Source organism: Pteropus medius, unplaced genomic scaffold, assembly GCF_902729225.1.
Source record: "Pteropus medius unplaced genomic scaffold, Ma_sr-lr_union100, whole genome shotgun sequence".
Taxonomy (NCBI): domain Eukaryota; kingdom Metazoa; phylum Chordata; class Mammalia; order Chiroptera; family Pteropodidae; genus Pteropus; species Pteropus medius.
This window is the reverse complement of record NW_024344378.1, coordinates 56,951,311-56,968,154: the sequence shown is the minus strand read 5'-3', so window position 1 is coordinate 56,968,154 and position 16,844 is coordinate 56,951,311. Positions and strand designations below refer to the sequence as shown.

Genomic DNA, 16,844 nt, shown 5'->3' with positions numbered 1-16,844 from the left:
CATTTTATGGTTTTGTTTATTTTTGAAACTTCTTAATAAAACATGAAAAAACATTTACTCTCTATAGATCAATAATTTACTGTGAGTTATGACAATACTAAATTTGGTCAATTATTCATTGACTATAAAGTATTTATAAATGCTACCTTAATTTAAAGCATTAGCCATTAGAATTCAAATATGAATAAAGCCTGTGCCGGCTTAAAGGAAGAGAGGAAGGGCACAGATAATGAGGGTGGCTCAGGAGAAAGGTGAGCGTGACAGCAGTTAAGATTATTTGAAGTAACGAGGTGGCACCAGGAGCCCTGCTTGTGGGACAGGCAGAAGTGCTGGAATGCCTCGGCTGGCCTGCCATACTCCCTCAGAGAGAGACCATTCCTTCTGGAGGGTGGGACTGAACCTGGGGCTGCCCAAAGCCTGGCTCTCCCTTCTACTGCCTACTAAGACCATTGAAGCCTTGCTAGACTTCTTTGCGGTGAGGACACCTCTACCAGGCTGCTTCTACCCAGGTGGAGTGTCCTCTCTTGTCCATCTGGAAAAGTCCTGTCATTCTTTAGGGGACTACCCAAAGGCTGTTTAGCAGGTGCATGGATGGATCTTCCCTATTCAGGGACCACATCTGGTCCACTTGGGGAGCAGGTATGGATGTGCCCAGGGCATGATGCATTTAGGGCACTTGATGGAGAAGGGGTTATTGGGTTGGCAGTGGCCAGTATCACTACCAGGAGGTGGCACCAGGAATTGTGTGCCTCTTCTAGCACAAGCTTTCTAGGTTATTGTTTCCCCCACCTTTGGCCTGAGAGTTTCCAGGAATCCCCACGGGGATCAAGAAGATTAGGCATGGATCAATAGTGGTGCCAGAGTGACTTCAGTGTCTGGGGAATACTTCTGTTATCTCAAGCACAAAGTGACTTGAGTTGAGGATTTGCCCTCAGCAGAGAGAGACCTTGTTTCTGCTTACAGGCTTCTTCTTTGGGGGTGAGCCTGAGTGTGGAGCTTCCCCAGGAGTTTCTATCCAGAAAAGGGTTGGGTAGAGTCCCTATGGAATCCTGGACTCTCTCCTGCTAGCCACCATGTGTTCCTGGGACTGGCCGTAGAAGTAAGTGCCTGGTGATCTGGTTCTGAGGCTCTCTGCCATTTGCTCTCTGGCTGTGTGGCCCTGGCCAGCCCTCTCATGCTTCAGTTTTATCACTAGGGTATCAGAAAGCTCACCTGGGGTGAAAGTTATAGTGAGCTGGTCTGTCCTATGATGTGGCCAGTGCCATGCCTGACATACCCCACCCTGAGAGTCCCATGTCTAAAGAAGCCTGGATCAGTAGGATACTGATGTCTCAGGGGAGGCTGGCGGGAATGTGATTGTGGGGCTGTTTGGGAATGCTGGCTGATGGATCCTCTCATCTGGGCCCAACCCCAAGCTCTGAGCAGCCTCTTCCTTTCCAGTTCCTGGGAAGCCACTGAGCTGCCCAGAGACCTTCGCAACAACTCTCTGTTCTCCTAGGCCACTGAACCTGGGTAAGGGGACTCAAAGCTGCTCATCACTTCCATTTCTGCTTTTTACTTTCCCAGCCGCTCAGCCGTTCTCAGGGAGCCCTTATCAATCCATCAGCGTGTATTGTTATAATCAAGAGGGAGATCAGCTCTATGACCATAGGATATGGAGGAAAAGAATTATAACAAAGGCTGTTATCATCCTGTGAGCTGCAAAAGTACTTCTAAGATGGAGAATGGCAACTTCTACATTCCTACTACGTGCCAGGTTGTGCGAATGGCTCTTCACATACAAAGACCTTCACAGAATGTGCTCAACAGCCCTGTGAAGTGGGTGCCATCATCTTTACCTGATAGAAAAAACGCAGAAGTTCAGCTCCTTGCCCAAGTTCCACAGCATGGCTGTGGCAGGGCCAAGATTCAGACCCAGGCCATCGGACCCCACACTGGGGTTCAGCATCTTTCTCCACAACCGGGGTATGAGTTGTGTAACGCCCTGTCCTGGGAATGAGCACACAATCTTGATTAAGCTAATAGCTGGCTTGGCTTTGATATGATGTATTTTGATCTTATTATTTTTATGCTAGTAGCCACTAAATAACCATCATTTCAACAGTGCCCCAATTAGCAGTCCATTCTCAGCGGATTGGAAATTGACTTGCATTGAGATGCTCCATTAGCACCTGGGAGAGGCTTCCAGCCCTAATTACCAATCCTGTTCTCTGAGGCCTGTGGCTTGAGGAGCTTATGTGGTGCTGTGGGTGGCCATAGGAGGGATGGATTGGCAGTACCCACCTCCGTGGGGAGGGCTCTCAGCAGTGGTGATGAGGTGGCTTCTGTTATAACTACTATTTCTTGGGATCCTGACTATGATTTGGGTCGGACTTTGATGGGGATGCCCAAGAGGAGGGGTAGGAAACTGACATTTATTTAGCATCTTTCTCGTGTCCAGCACTGGGTTGGCGCTTGTGGTCCACGTTAAGTCACTGCTCCCATGGCCCTGCAGGGTAGAAATTCTTGTCCCCATTTAATAGAAAATGGAAGCTCAGAAAGGAGACATGCCCACAGTCACACGGATGCTGACCCAGACTGGAACTGTGAGATTCCAGCACTCCTTCTGCTGCCCCAGTGAGCCCAGGCCCAGCCAGGAAATTGGTGTATCTAGCTGCCTACAGGGCTGGGGCAAGGTGACCAGTCAGGCACTTGTCTGTTCTCTGAGCATGCTGCCTGGTCCCCGTGGCTTCATCACACTGTACTCTCATCACACTGCTCTCCCCATCTCTGCTGGTCTAGATCTTTCTCTTCCTTTGAGGCCCTGATGCCAACCCCACATGAGTTCACCCACCTCTGGGTCCCAGGGAGCTTCCTCTCTCCTTTCTCACAGGCTGAATTAATTGTAGGGTCTGTTTCCTTGTTAGATCAAAGATGGAGACCTTAGTTATCCTGCTTTTTGTCCCCCCTCCCGAGTGCTCAATGTAGGGTTTTACAAATAGGGGCATGCTGAGTATGTGTATAACACACAGGAGGGCAGGAACAGTCCATGGGGGAGCAGTGGGATGTATGCTCAAATGGAGAAACTGAGGCTCAGAGAGGTTCAGTGACTTCAGAACTTGGTTCTGAATTATTTGTTTACTACATGAAATTTTGGCAAAATATAGAAAAGAAAGTGAACCACTCTGGGCCTCTTCTAAAATGCAATCACTTTTAATATTTTGCAATATTTTTTTTCTGGTCTTTCTATCATGACTATTGTTTTATTTAATTGATATTACAAAATACATACAGTGGTGTATTATTTTCACATAATTTTTATGACAAGCACTTCCTATGTTATTATAGTACCTTCACGAATAGTTTTAAAGGCTGCATATGCTTTCAGCAATTGGAGCACTTTGATATTACACACTTACTTGCATTTTTTGGATTGTTAGCAATATTTCAAGAGTATGAATAAGAGTCCTATGAAAGTTTGGGGATATAAAGCCATTTCCTTTAGTTTAGATAGGTGTCCAAAGTGGAATTATTGACCAAAGGGCATGAGACCATCAAGGCTTATGGTATTTTGTGCTAGTCTTTACTAACTGCTGTGTGCTGGGTGTAGTGTGTGTCTGGGGAAGAACGGTGAACAGAATGAGCTTGGCCCTTGTCCCCCTGGAGCTTGGGGTCAGGTAGGTGAGACAGAGTAAGGAAGTGTAGGGCACAGGGGAAGCATGTGACGAAGGGTCCTTAACCAGTCTTTGGATGTAGAGTCTGAGTCTTGAAACAAGAGTGAGTGTGAAGGTTCGAGAAGTGACAGAAAACATGGTGGGTTCTAGAGGTTGAAAGATGGGCCGTTGGTTTGGGTATGGTGGGAGGAGGTACGTGAAGAGCATGATGCCACAGGCTTTGAGGAACCTGCAAGACTTCTCTATAAAGTTTAACTCTATACCAAAGGATTTTTGGGAGCCACCAAAGGGCCTAAGCAGGAGAATGAGCTGATTGGATTTCCATTTTAAAGAGAACTCCGTGGTGTGAACTCTGGATTGGAGGGGCCAGAGCATTCGGGTGACTGTGTGATTCCCAAGAGAAACTTCAGAGAGTCTCTTGTGTAATCACCTCGCCCCCGCCTCATGTTTGGAGGCCCAGGGGGCAGCAGAGAGAACTGTGGGCCTTTGGGTTATTGTCCTGAGTGTGCAAGGTGAGCATCCTCGAATGTGGAACATCTATTAGAAAGTGTGGAGGGGTCTTCCTCTTTCTGTACTTCTCAGCCTCTTACTGCTTTGTTCTTTGAGGGTGCTTCCCCTGCTCTTTGGCACCTTCTCCCAGCCTTGTCTGAGGCATCACATAAACCCAGCAGAAAGATCTGCATTGTCAAACTTGTTCAAAAGTCGACTGTCTGCAGCAGATGGCCTGCTGACATTCACAGGCTGTGTTTTGAAACTGCAGCTGCTTTCCCACATTCCTGCCATTACATACAGCATTATTAATAAATGTTTGCTTCAAAACTGGGGCTGTGGGTTCTAATATTGTGAAATCTATCCTTCCATTAATTGATCCGATGTCCCCAAAATGGTGTAGGTATGTGGCTGTAAGGGGCGCCCCTGGTGGTTACTGGTTGACTTCAAAAGGCAAGCCCTGAGTGCAGCCACCTTAGAAATGGCTGCTGGCACCTCTCTTGTTCCTTCTCTGCGCCCACGGCAATCGCTCTCCCTGTGAGCATTTTCCTTTGTTATTGTCAAGTGGCTTTTGAATAATCCCGGGCTCTGGAACCAACTGCTTCATTCTGAGTTTGACCCAGTATTTTTATGATATGAATTAAGTGGACTTGGCTAGAAGACCTAGGGTTTTGTCTCTCTCTCTCTCTTTACCAACAACCTGGGTCCTCTGGGATAAGTATCTCACTGACTTTCCCATGTAATTCATTCTCTTCAGTCCCAATCAGTTCAGTTCTGCCAACAATTGTAGAGCACATTGTATATTCTTGGCCAGTGGCTTGGCCTTGGGGAGACACAGATCAATAAAAAGAGTTCTCTGCTCTTAAGAGGCTCACGGCCCAGGTGTGAAACAGGATGGCTAATTTAGCAGCACTGATGGGTGTCTCAAGCGGATATGGACTGGATTCCTGTCCTGCCATCCCTTCCCGAGTAGCCTAAAGCAAACGATTTTGCCTCTCCTGACCTTTGTTTCCTCATCTGTTCAATGGGCACAAGAACATCCAACTGGCAGGATCACTGAGAGCATCAGTGAGATTCTGCATGCGAGAGCCGCTGGCCTGGCCTGGGGTGGGTTTTTGGTCTCTTGGGTCCCCAGGCATGAGTTGCTGGGTGTGGGCCATGTGGATCAGAGCCAGTGCAGCATCACCCCCTCACTGACCCCTTCCTTTCTCTCGCCTCTCTTTTAGCCTGTGACCTCATGACCCAGGGGATTTTGGCTTTGGTCACATCCACTGGCTGTGCGTCTGCCAACGCTCTGCAGTCCCTCACAGACGCGATGCACATCCCACACCTCTTTGTCCAGCGCAACCCAGGGGGGTCACCACGCACTGCCTGCCACTTGAACCCCAGTCCCGATGGTGAGGCCTACACGCTGGCCTCGAGACCACCCGTGCGCCTCAATGACGTCATGCTCAGGCTGGTGACAGAGCTGCGCTGGCAGAAGTTCGTCATGTTCTACGACAGTGAGTATGGTGAGTTGAGGGGAGCAGGGGCTGCTCTGGGGCTCTGGTGGAGGCAGAGCCAGGTGTTGGGAGACCTGCGAGCTGGGCCATCACGCATGGCGGCTGAGTGCTTCAGGGCAGGCCTGTGTACATGGTCTGAGCTGAGTGGATCTCGGGTAGTAGGGCCCAACCTTGGGCTTTGTGAGTGGGGGAAAAGCTGAGAAAACAGATCCACAGACAGACTTTAAAGTTGCCTAGCAACGCCACCTTATCATGACAGCTGAAGTTTGAATCATCTTAGGGTTTTCAATAAAATATTAATAAACTGCTGGTGTGGATCTGAAGGGCTGCACATAGGCGGTGGTGGACTCTGGCTAGCATGGGTCCTCCCCGAGCCTCCTCTCCAGAGATTACCCCTCATGCTGCATGGTCGCCCAGCCTTTCCAGCTCTTTGCCTCTCTCTGTCCTGAACTGCCCTTGGTTTCATGGTCTCAGGCAAAGGTCAGGGAGAGGGACACCCTGAGTGTCTTGGGGCCAGGCTGGGGTAGTGTGGGTCTGGGGACACTAATCATTGCTGGACATGGCTTCTTTGAAAACATCCCATATGAAAAAAAAGAAAAAAAAATCATTATTTTTTTGTTAAGAAACCAGAAAAGTGGGCTTTGGAGAAATAGCCTCAGGTTTTTTTATGGCTGCTCTGTAAACAGACTAGTCCTAGTTCTAAGATAAGATGGTTTTCTCACTATATGGTTTTCTTTTTTAAGCTTTTCATTTTGAGATAATTGAGATTCATATACAATTATGAGAAATAATACAGAGAGATCCAGTGTGGCCTTCACTCAGGTTCTCCAATGGCAGTGTGGTGTGTAACAGTCTTACAATATCAGAAGCAGGATTTGACATTGATGCTATTCATAGATCTTGCTCATATTCTCTAGTTTTCATGCACTTGGTGTGTGTATTTACTTCTGTGCAATTTTATCATGTGAAGACTCATGTGACCCCCACAGCCGGGATTCATAGCAGTTTCCTCACAAGGACCCCCCCATGCTACTCTTTTATGGCCATGATTACCCACACTGCATGTCTTTAAGGGGTCTGAGAGACTGGTGAGGGTTGGCAGTCCCACACCGGGGGCCAGGATAGAATGAGTAGACCCTTGAAAGTCGTGCTGTGTCTCTTGGTGAAATAATTCCTTTTGCCAAGAATGTAACTAAGAAGAGTAATCAGCATGTGTTTGCATTCGCCTAAATACTCTGCTGCTCTAAGACTGGAACATTGTCCTCAGCTCTTAAGCAAATATGCTGTTTGGAGTCTTCTAGGAGGAACTAAAAGACCAGTCACTGTGCTGAAATAAAAATGAGGTGGTGATGGGACAGGATGGCCTGAGGCTCTGGACACTCGAACTGGATTCTATTCAGGACCTAGCTTCTCCTTCTCAACCCATCTTAATCCCTGGCCCTGGGGAGGAGTTGGAGATCATGTCACAGCCCTGAGGAGTGCAGCCTTCTCCTGAGAACCCTTTGTGTTGGTGACTCAACCCCAGTGTTGGGTCTGCTTTGAGGCTGATCTGTAGGTTGGTGTGGACATGGCCAGGGCTGGAGGATGCTGTGGTCCAATGTCTGCAGGCCCTTCCCATCTCACTTCTCTTGGTACCTTTATTCTCCTCTGCTCTTACCTATAGAAACTCTTCAAGTCTTGATTTTCCCTAAGACTTTGAGGTGGCTTCTGTGGGAAATTCAGCCACAGGAGGCAGGGATCAACTCTCCAGCTTGCCCACCCCATCTGGGCTCCTGTAATTCTTGCAGACTGAATGACACCTGCTGGCACTTGCTCAAACTCTTTAGTTTTCCTCTTATTATATCCCTTACCCCAACTCAGCTTAAGAATCAAGTCTTCAAGGAAGGGTGCCCTAATTCACACCTGTCTGAGCCTCCTTCCTTTCCCATGGAACTAGCTCCGTGGTTATATACTCTCATAGACACACATTTCCTTCCTGTGGCCTGCCCTCAGCTTATCCTAACATACCCATGAGAGCTAATTCTTGATGAACGCTGCACTCCAATGCAAACCTGTAAGTTCCAGAAGAGCAGGCTATGTGCTATTTACTGCTCTGTTCCTGCTGCTTAGTACAGTGCCTGGTACAGAGTAGGCCCTAAGAAATCGTCACCATGTGAATGAACCAATGCATTTATGAGGACATGGGGTTTTCAAACAATTTTAGCACAAAACAAAGTAGAAATGGGGAGAAACACAAAGGCACTGGATAGTGAGACCTCCAAGTTAGGGAAGTGGGTTAGGAAACAGATGTTTCCTTCTGCAGACACTCTCTCCTCTCCCTCTCTTCTCCTCTCCCACCCGGAACCTCCAGTCAGACTGAAAGGTGTGTATGCTTCTGTATTCTGACACTCACACCTTTGCTACCTTTGGTGGGATTGAAGTTAGTTTTCAACCAGACTGACCTTTTTCAGTAATTCCATAAAGATGCAGAGTGACCAGTGGCTTTCCTGTGGTGGACCACTGCAGGCAATTGGTTGAGACTTGAATGCTGTGTTGGGAAGAATTCTGAGGCTGTGTGTGGGCAGTAATGGAAAGTGCCGTGATTGCTCTGTGAGGCTTCCATGGTGCAGGGGAGGGACGTGCAGCAACCTGCCATGTTTGCTGATCTGACCTGGAAGGTGGAGGTGCATGGAGTACCTCAAGGCTGTCATACATTTGATGTCGCTGTCCAGGGTGCTGACCCGTTCGGCTTTAGACTTTCTGGAGGCCAGAGATCTTTCATTGGATTCTGTGCTGGACCTCCTCCTGCCTTTGCTCGCCCTGGTCATTGGCCCTCTAATTTGACAACCTTGGAGGCCAAGGTTTTGCCTCATGATGTTCTCTATGAAACTTTAACCACTCTGACTCTCTCTGCTTATCCTGGCCATGCCCCTCATTCACAGCCCAGCCTCTGATCCATTTTCCAATGTGCCTGATGTTCAATCCCAAGAGATGGGATTGAACATGCTATTTTATGAAACACATTCGGTCCCAAGAGTTCTAGGTATGGGCATTCCTTTGGCATGGCTGGTATTGGCTTGTCCAAGGGTCGTGGGTGGATTTACGTTGCTGATGTGCCCAAGACAAATAGGCCCTCCAGAATTCCTGAGGGCTCCTTCTCCACCCCACCACTGCAGCACTAGCCACAGGTGAGCCCAATTAAAAAGCAAATTGAGTGTAAAGACTGTTTTATTTCTTTCAATGTCAAACAGAAGTGGTTTGGGGATATAGTGACTTTTTTTTGGATGGTAATCTGCAAGTATCTTTACATGTATTGTTTCATTTAAGCCACTTGATAACTTTCAGATGGGATTATTGCTGCATTTTACAGATGAGAAACATGAAGCTCAGATAGGTTCTTTTTGACTGTAACACTCATGTACTTAGTCAAGGCACCATCCTATTTCTGTAATTTGGGACTTGCTAGGCTCTGGATTCCCTCTCTAGTCCTCAGTCAGGCAGAGTTGATGCCAGGAAGGAGGCTGGTGGTTTGTGGACTTGGCATGCCCTAGGCTGGTAAGGTTGGTCGCTTTAGTGGATGTCATGTGAAGGGTCCCAACCTTGCTGGGTGAGGACTGATTTTTCCTCACTTGCCCCAGACTTCCTTTAAATCCAGTAATGACCTGGCCTGAGTAGAGCCTGAGGACTGGGCATTTGAGTCAGGAGTCAAGAGTCAGAGAAGCAAAAGCACTGGGCCCTGAAACAGAGCTTGGCAGAAGAGCGAGAGAGGAATTTGTATGTATACGGTTTACAAAGTGAAGATGTGCCAATTGGTTAAATTCCATTGAAAATACTTGTATGCTTGTTGTGACAGCAAAAGGGAAAATAAAAAAGAAGCTGACATTTGGGAGAGAAAATCTGTAACATTAAAATACCAAAAGTTTGGATCGAACAGAATAGAGAACTTTCTGACTTGCCACTTCAAATTCTGGGATATTCATTTGTGTGTTGGTGGGGGCTGTGCTACGATCTGCAGACACAGCTTCTCCCTAGCGAATACATTTGGATGAAGAGTGGAGTTATCATGAGATCTTAGAAATCATTGACTCATTCATTCAACTAATATTCACGGAGTTCCTACCATGTACAATTATTTTGCTATGCACTTACTTGAGATGAAGAAACAGATGGGTGGAGTAATTTGGCTAAAGTTGCACAGGGCTGGGCTCTGAAGTCAGGACCTCAGGGCCCTTTCCTCCATAGCATCTCTACCCTTGCCTCTGGGCCAGCTGGCAGGCCTGAGAAGGGTTGGCTGCTGAAATTCTACAGAAACAAAAGCTTGGGGCTCTGCATGAGTGGCCATTGTCTACTTGTGCTAGTTTTAAAATTATTTAATAAAATTAAGAGTTATATGATTAAAAGTTATATATGATTACAATGTATGTGTTAAGTTAAAAGAATGATATTAAATTAACTCCTGTGAACCCATACCAATTTAAAAAATGCAAAGAAGCCCTTGTGTGTCCTTCCCTAACCGAGGTGACAACCGCTATCCTGTGCTAGCCAGTTCTTTTCTTTTCTTTATAGTTTATCATACAGCTATGGATTCAAAAATATATATTGTTTAGTTTGGCCTGTTTGTGAACCTTAAATACATGGAATAACTCTTCTGTTATTATGCTTTGTGATTGCTTTTTTCACTCATCATTAGAATTTTGAGATTCACTCATTTGATAAGGTGGGTATCTTCAATTCATTTTTATTAGTACCACCTGGTTTACTATCCATTTTATTGTTATGGGCATTTGGGTTGTTTCCAGGTTTTTGTTACAGATAAGGCTAATAAGAACATTCTTGTATTTGTCTTTTGGTATTCTTTTGCGAGAGTTTTTTTAATGGTCTCTCTTAAGGAGCAGAATTGCTAGATTTTGGGTCTATGTATGTTTCACTTTATTAGGCCATTCCAAATTGTTTTCCATTCCAACTTATTTACACTGCCATCTTCAGCATGAAGAGTTCTCAAAGCTCCCCAACCTCACCAACACATGGAAGTGTTTTTACTTTTAAGATTTTCGTGTGAAATGGTACATTATTATAATTTTAATATACATTTTCCTGATAACATATGAAGTCGAATATCTGTTCATGTCTTCATTGGCTATTTTTGTTTTCCCTTTAATGAAATGTCTATTTATTGTTTTTAATTTTTTACCCATTTAAAAAATTGAGCCTTTTCTTTTGTAAGTTTGGTGTGACAAATATCTTTTATTAGTTTGGTGTCTTAATGCACAAAAGTTCTTTATTGTTTTGTTGTCAAATTTATTCATCTTTTATGTAGTTATCTCTTTCTCCCTTCTTATTTAAGAAGTCCTTTCTCACCCAAATGTCATAAATATATTCTCCTGCTGAAGCCTCACTCTCTGCACTGAGGGCAAATGTTATCCTCCTAGCTGGAGGCCCACAGCCATGTCTCGGTGCAGTGTGTACCTGGCCCCTGACGCTAGGCCACCACTCTCTGCAGCTGTGGTCTGACGTTCCTCCTTTGACACTGTTTTGCTCTGCTTTGGTCTCGGGGCCAATCTTTTTCTTGGTGGTCATTGCATAGCTGATGACAAGGTGCTTAGGGAGAGCTTCCTGGAGGAGGTGACATGTAAGCAGGGCCTAAAGGACTAGTAGGAGTTAGGCAAGCAAAGGGCTCTGGGAGGAGGGGAGGAAGAAGAATTTCCCAGGAAGTGGGAAAAGTATACTGTAAGGCTGGGATGGCTGCAGGGATAATGGGGAGAGGGAAAGATCATATGGCCGCATCGTAGGCAGTGGCCAGGGGTGTGAGGCTGGAACTATAGGCTGGATAGGCCTTAGAGTCCTCACTGATGAGCTCAGAATCCCTGGGTATCTGTGGGAGCCATCCCTTGCTACTTCACATGATGCCTCTAGGCTCTGTTCTTCATGCTAAATCTCTTTAGTCTAGAGATTCGAAGGCAGTCCTAGGGCTTGGAGGTCTTCTTCTTCAGAAAGCTCTGGTCCTTCTACTGCCTTGTTCAGATTCATTGGCTGCATATGAAAGGGAAGAGACTAATGCATGGATCTGTGATCTGACTGAGGACAAACCCTAGCCCCAGAGTTCAAGCAAGAGTCAGGTCCTGAACTTCCCAGAGTCAGGGCCTGAACTTCCCAGGTGACCTAGGTGTCAGTGAGTGACAGCATATGTCTCTCTAGCCCTCATTCAATGCTGGACACTTTAGCAACCCTTCCAGATGTGTTTGTATAATCTCTGTTTTACAGATAAAGAAACTGAGGCTCAAGAGAAGGAGAGGGACTTGCTCTAGGTCATGTGGCTGGAGAGTAGGGGACTGGCTAGATCTGATTCCCAAAGCCGGGTATCACAGCTCTGCTCAGAGCCACCTAATCCTCATGGCAAAGCTGGGGGTGTGTGGAAAACACTACAGGTAGATTTTTCTTGATGCACAAGGATTTATTGTAACATTGTGGATAACAGAAATGGCCAACAGCCTAAATGTTCATCTTTAGCAAATTAGTTAAATATGTTGTTATATATATTTAATGGAAAAGTGTAGTACTTTATGTACTGAGGCAATAGTTCCAACACATGGTACTGTCAGCTGGTGAAAGCAATGCAAGAATAAGAATGGTGGTGTGGAGTGTTGCTCTGTGCAAAAACAAGCTTATATGTGTGTGTATTTGAACACACATAGTCACAATAAAGAAATCCTATGTGAGGAAGGGAGACACAATGACTTGGGACAGGGATGGGAGATACAGTTTTCACTGCATTTGTTTTGTACCTCTTGAGTTTTGTATCAAGTTCAAAAAATAAGTAAGTAAATAGAAAAGAAAGCGTGGGCTGCCTCCCCTCCCTCTACTTACTGTTTATGGTGATTTCTCTGAGCTCTAGCTTCCTCATCTAAGGAACAGGGATGGGAATTTCTTAATTACAGGAGTAAAGCACCCAGCAGAGTGCTTGGCAGCACATGGCAAGTACTCTGTGTGATAATAACAAACCATGTGTGGGAACCAGGAGTGGTAGCATTCTTCCCTCACAGGGCTGGGTGTGGGCACAGGGCCTCAGTAGAGTCTTGGTACAAGGAGTTTGGTTGTTTGCCCTTCTACCCTGGCTCAGGATAACCCTTGATAAAAGTGGTAAGGAGCATGGACTCGGGAGCAGTTTGCTTGGGTTAAATCCCCGAATGGCATTGGGCAAACACTCTCTGTGCAACAATCTCTTCATTTGTAAAATGGGTATAAAATAATCATTCCTGCTGGATGTGGTCAATGTGTGGGTTAAATAAATTAATATGCGCAAGGGCTTCGCCAATCCTGGCACAGGCTAAGTGCTCAGTAAGACTACTCCAGAACTGTGCCCAGTGGCAGCCCCATTGCTGCTGAATCTTTCTTGTCCTCTGGTGTATCTCTGCTGTGGCTTGTTCTGTGGCCCACACCACATCTAAGTTGTGTTCTTCATTCCTAGGGAAACAGCGAGCTTGGGGGTCAGCTCTCTTGCCTTCAGGGGACACTCCAGGCTTTCCTGCAGTCTCACTGCATGGTCGCAGGTGGCTCTGGCAAGCCACTGGACAGCCTGACTGGTTCTCACGGCAAATATCTGTCAGCTGTTGGACTTCACCCCAGAGTCCTTCTGAAGTGACACTCCCCTGAAAAAAAGAGAATTATTGGGACAAATGCTATTTTGATCAGTGTTCCATGCTGACAATGTCTCGTTTCTGGCCCCTGGCAAAGCAGGCCAGACAACTGAACTGCAGTGGCGAGTGATCTCATTAATAACACACATCATATCATTATGGCTTTAGTTTAAATTGAAGTAATAAATACTTTTTTAAGAAGAAATGAGTAAGTGAGTTTAATTGCTAAGGAACTTACCAAGAAGTTTGACAATAACTTTATAGGGACAAGTGTTTTGGGTTGTGTTCTTTGATTTAATTACAAAATAACTGTGCTTCAGGGCATGTTAATTATAGCATTTGCTGGGAGATTAAAGTTCATTAACTCTGAAGTTCCCTCACCCCCTGTCAGATTCCAGAGCCTGTCTAGGAATATGAGTTCATGCCTGATGTAGGTGTGGAAAAAGGACAGGAAGGCAAGTCTGTGCTGGCCCCCACACATGCCCCCTTAGAACAAAAACTTGGCCAGAACTTCCGTGCTTTTCTCTTCCTGTGCCATGCAGCACTGCCCCCTTGGAGGACAGTTGTAGCCCAGGACATCCCCCTCCTGCTGACTCTGCTTCCGTAGGTCTCTTTGGCCCTGGCATACAAGAGGGAACAAGTTTTGTTGTTAAATACCAGAATTCCTGCAAGGACACCAATGAGATGTGGCCCCAACATCTGGGAGGACCATTGGTCCAAGTGGGATCCCTCAACCTAGTGAAATGAAATATTACATCCTCTTCATGGTCTCAGTTGAACCATCTCCTACCCTCCTATTGGGGAGAGCATGGCTCTTTCCTAATAGGATCCAGCAATGTCAGGAGAATACCTTCGTTTTTTAGGAATGAACAATATTGAGGCATAACTGGCGTGCAATAAAATACACTCATTAGACCTGTACTGTTTGATGAGTTTTGACAAATGTATGTACCAGCATAACCACAGCCCTAGTTGAGGTACAGAACATTGCCGGGTATAGAAATAGCTTTGTTTTGAAGAAATAAAATTATAAGTTACTTGCCCCTGGCCCCAGTTACTTCGGCACTGGTCCGGTGGCCACAGGTGTGCCTAGAGTGTGCGTACAGTATCCCTATAGCCACCTCTCTGCTCCTATGAGGAGTCTCAGGGACCCGAGGTGTCAGTGTGGCTGGCCAGGAGAGAGGGAGCAGGACGGGGAGGTGTGGAATGCGGGGGTGGAGGGGATTGGGCAGAGCCAGGGAAGCCCTTTGGCAGCTGTAGCTGGCACTCTGGCAGAAGTCACCTCCAGCAGGGAGGAGAGCTCTGACCATCTGCTTGCCTACCAGAGATGGCTCCTCAGCCCTTGCCCCTCCTTGGGCGGTGGCATTCGGGTGGTTAGGAGCACAAGTTTCAGAGTCAGGAACTATGTTAAGTGCTCTACTGCTTATTGCTTCCTGGGTGAACTACATACCCTTCAGAGCCTTGGTTTTCCTGATCTGTAAGATGGGTATCACAGCTTCTCCTTCCTAGGCTGCTGGTGGAGCCTGGCCAAGCATGTGCTCAAAATGTAGTAGCAGAGTGAGAGCCTTAATGCTTTCAAAGTTTTCCTTTGCCTCTTTTAGAGGGATCTCACGTGATGCTACTCAGCTCTGAAGAAGCCTTTTTGGAGGCCCAGATGGTGGGTTTTTCTTGTGGGTTGCTCAGCACTGACTTTGCTGGGTGGGACTGATGGGGGGGGTGGGGTGGGCGCTATGGATCTTGCTTGGATTATGTCCAGACAACATCCCTAAAATAGCTTTAGGAGCATCCTTCTCTTTGGGAGTTTTGGGAGGCAGGAAGGCTCTGAGAGGCCCTAAGATGTTTTTATGTGAAGTGTCTGGCAGGAACCTCAGACATTAATCTGAAAGACCACTGTGGCCCCTGGAGCTTTGCACCCTGCACTGTAGTAACAGCCACTGTCTTTGTGGTGGGCCTCCACACCCTGCCCACGGTCACCTCCTCTCTTCCCTTCACCCCTCTGCTCCCCTCCAGCTCCTTGCTGCTGCTTCATGAATGTGCCAGGTGTAGTCGGACTTCAGAATCTTTGTGCCGGCTGTTTCCTCCTTCTGGGACGCTCTTCCCTCAGGTATCTGCAGGCTGCTTTCTTACTTTCAGGGCTTTACTTCAATTCCATTTGCTCTAAGAGGCCTCCCCTCACCAACTCATTAAAAAATGGAACTCCTTTTCCTTTTGACACCCCCTTGCCCCTTCTCTGCCTTATTTTTTTTCATTGAATTTATTACCATTCGTTATTTATTCCTCCCACTAGAATGTGAGTTCTATGCAGGCAGAGGTTTTGTCTGTTTTGTTGAAGAATGCTGCATATCCAGCATATAGAATAGCTCTTGGAACATTGTAGGTGCTCAAGAAATATTTGATGAGTGAGTGGATGAATCTACATTTGGGGGCATTTCATTGCCCATTTATTCTTACAGGAGGCATTTTCTTCTTTATTTGAGATTTCTAATTATAATAGTAATATGCACTTACTGTGGAGTCCAAAGATATTTGAAGGCAACTCCCTGCCCCTACTCCTACCAGCAAACCAGCATATTTAGCTCACTGTGTTTCCTTCTATACCTTCCTCCTTGGCAAGTTTATAGGGAGTGGCTGTGTTCCCAGGGGCCAGGGCCTGATGAGAGTTCAGACAGGCCAAGCTTTTGAGAAAGTTTTCCCTGTAGTTTCACGGGAAGCATGAACACAGACTAAATGTTTATATCACGGTGTGATAGCAGTAGTCACCTCTAGGATTTTGTGGGTGAGCTCGTTGGAGGATTTGGGTTCCATTTCTGCCTCAGCCTTTTTCTAACTTATCTCTGGGCACCTTGACAGCTCTTTCTCATCCTTAGTTTTTTCATTTTGGTAGTGGGCATATAAAAACGCCTACCTCAAGGAGTTCTTGGAGGTTGAAATAAAATGAAATGATGGATCTCAGAGCGACTGAGCTCCCTGTGGCCTCAGACCATTTCTCATTTTTCTTACTCCTCCTCAGTACCCAGGACAGCGCCAGCTGTACTGACCTCTGATTGAGTTGAGCTTGTTGGACAAACTGCCTTGTGAGTCCTCAAGCCTAAAGTCACACTCTGCCCCAGGAGGCAGTGGATTTTGAATTACAGTTGGGAAGAAGGAAGGCTTATTTCAGGGTGTGAAATAGTACAGCATATTCACAAGAGACGAGGGCTGGGAGGGCCTGCAGCTTCCTCCAAGAACTGGGAAGTGATGGAAGATGACATTGGGAGGGTGAGCGGAGCTGTGTCACCCAGACTTGGGGGCATCTGAGTGGCCCATGCGTCATGTCCATAGTAGGGTTCACCCTCTTCTGATGTGAGATGTGTGCTGTGACATTAAAGACTGTCTTTGACTTTGGGTTTAATTGTTTTGTATTGCTTGGACTGCCTGTTTGCTTATTTGTTTATTTCCTGCACACATCCAGAGATGGTTCGTGGAGGCTTCTGATGAGGCTTAGAGAGACAATGAGGTTAAGAGCGCTGTGGTTAGAAAATCAAGACAGAGCTCCAGTGGCTATACTGGCTGGAGAGTCACGAAGTTCGCTGTGATCATGCTTTCCT

At 46.4% G+C, this 16,844-nt stretch overlaps 1 protein-coding gene across 2 annotated transcripts in view; it reads left to right on the top strand.

The window, feature by feature from the left end:
* The window catches only part of GRID1 (glutamate ionotropic receptor delta type subunit 1), a 664,127-nt gene that overhangs the window by 130,380 nt on the left and 516,903 nt on the right, over positions 1–16,844 (top strand). For both annotated transcript variants that reach the window (XM_039872286.1, XM_039872287.1), the window contains exon 3: positions 5,369–5,653. In XM_039872286.1, coding sequence (XP_039728220.1) covers positions 5,369–5,653 — 285 coding nt within the window. The remainder of the gene's footprint in view (positions 1–5,368; positions 5,654–16,844) is intronic.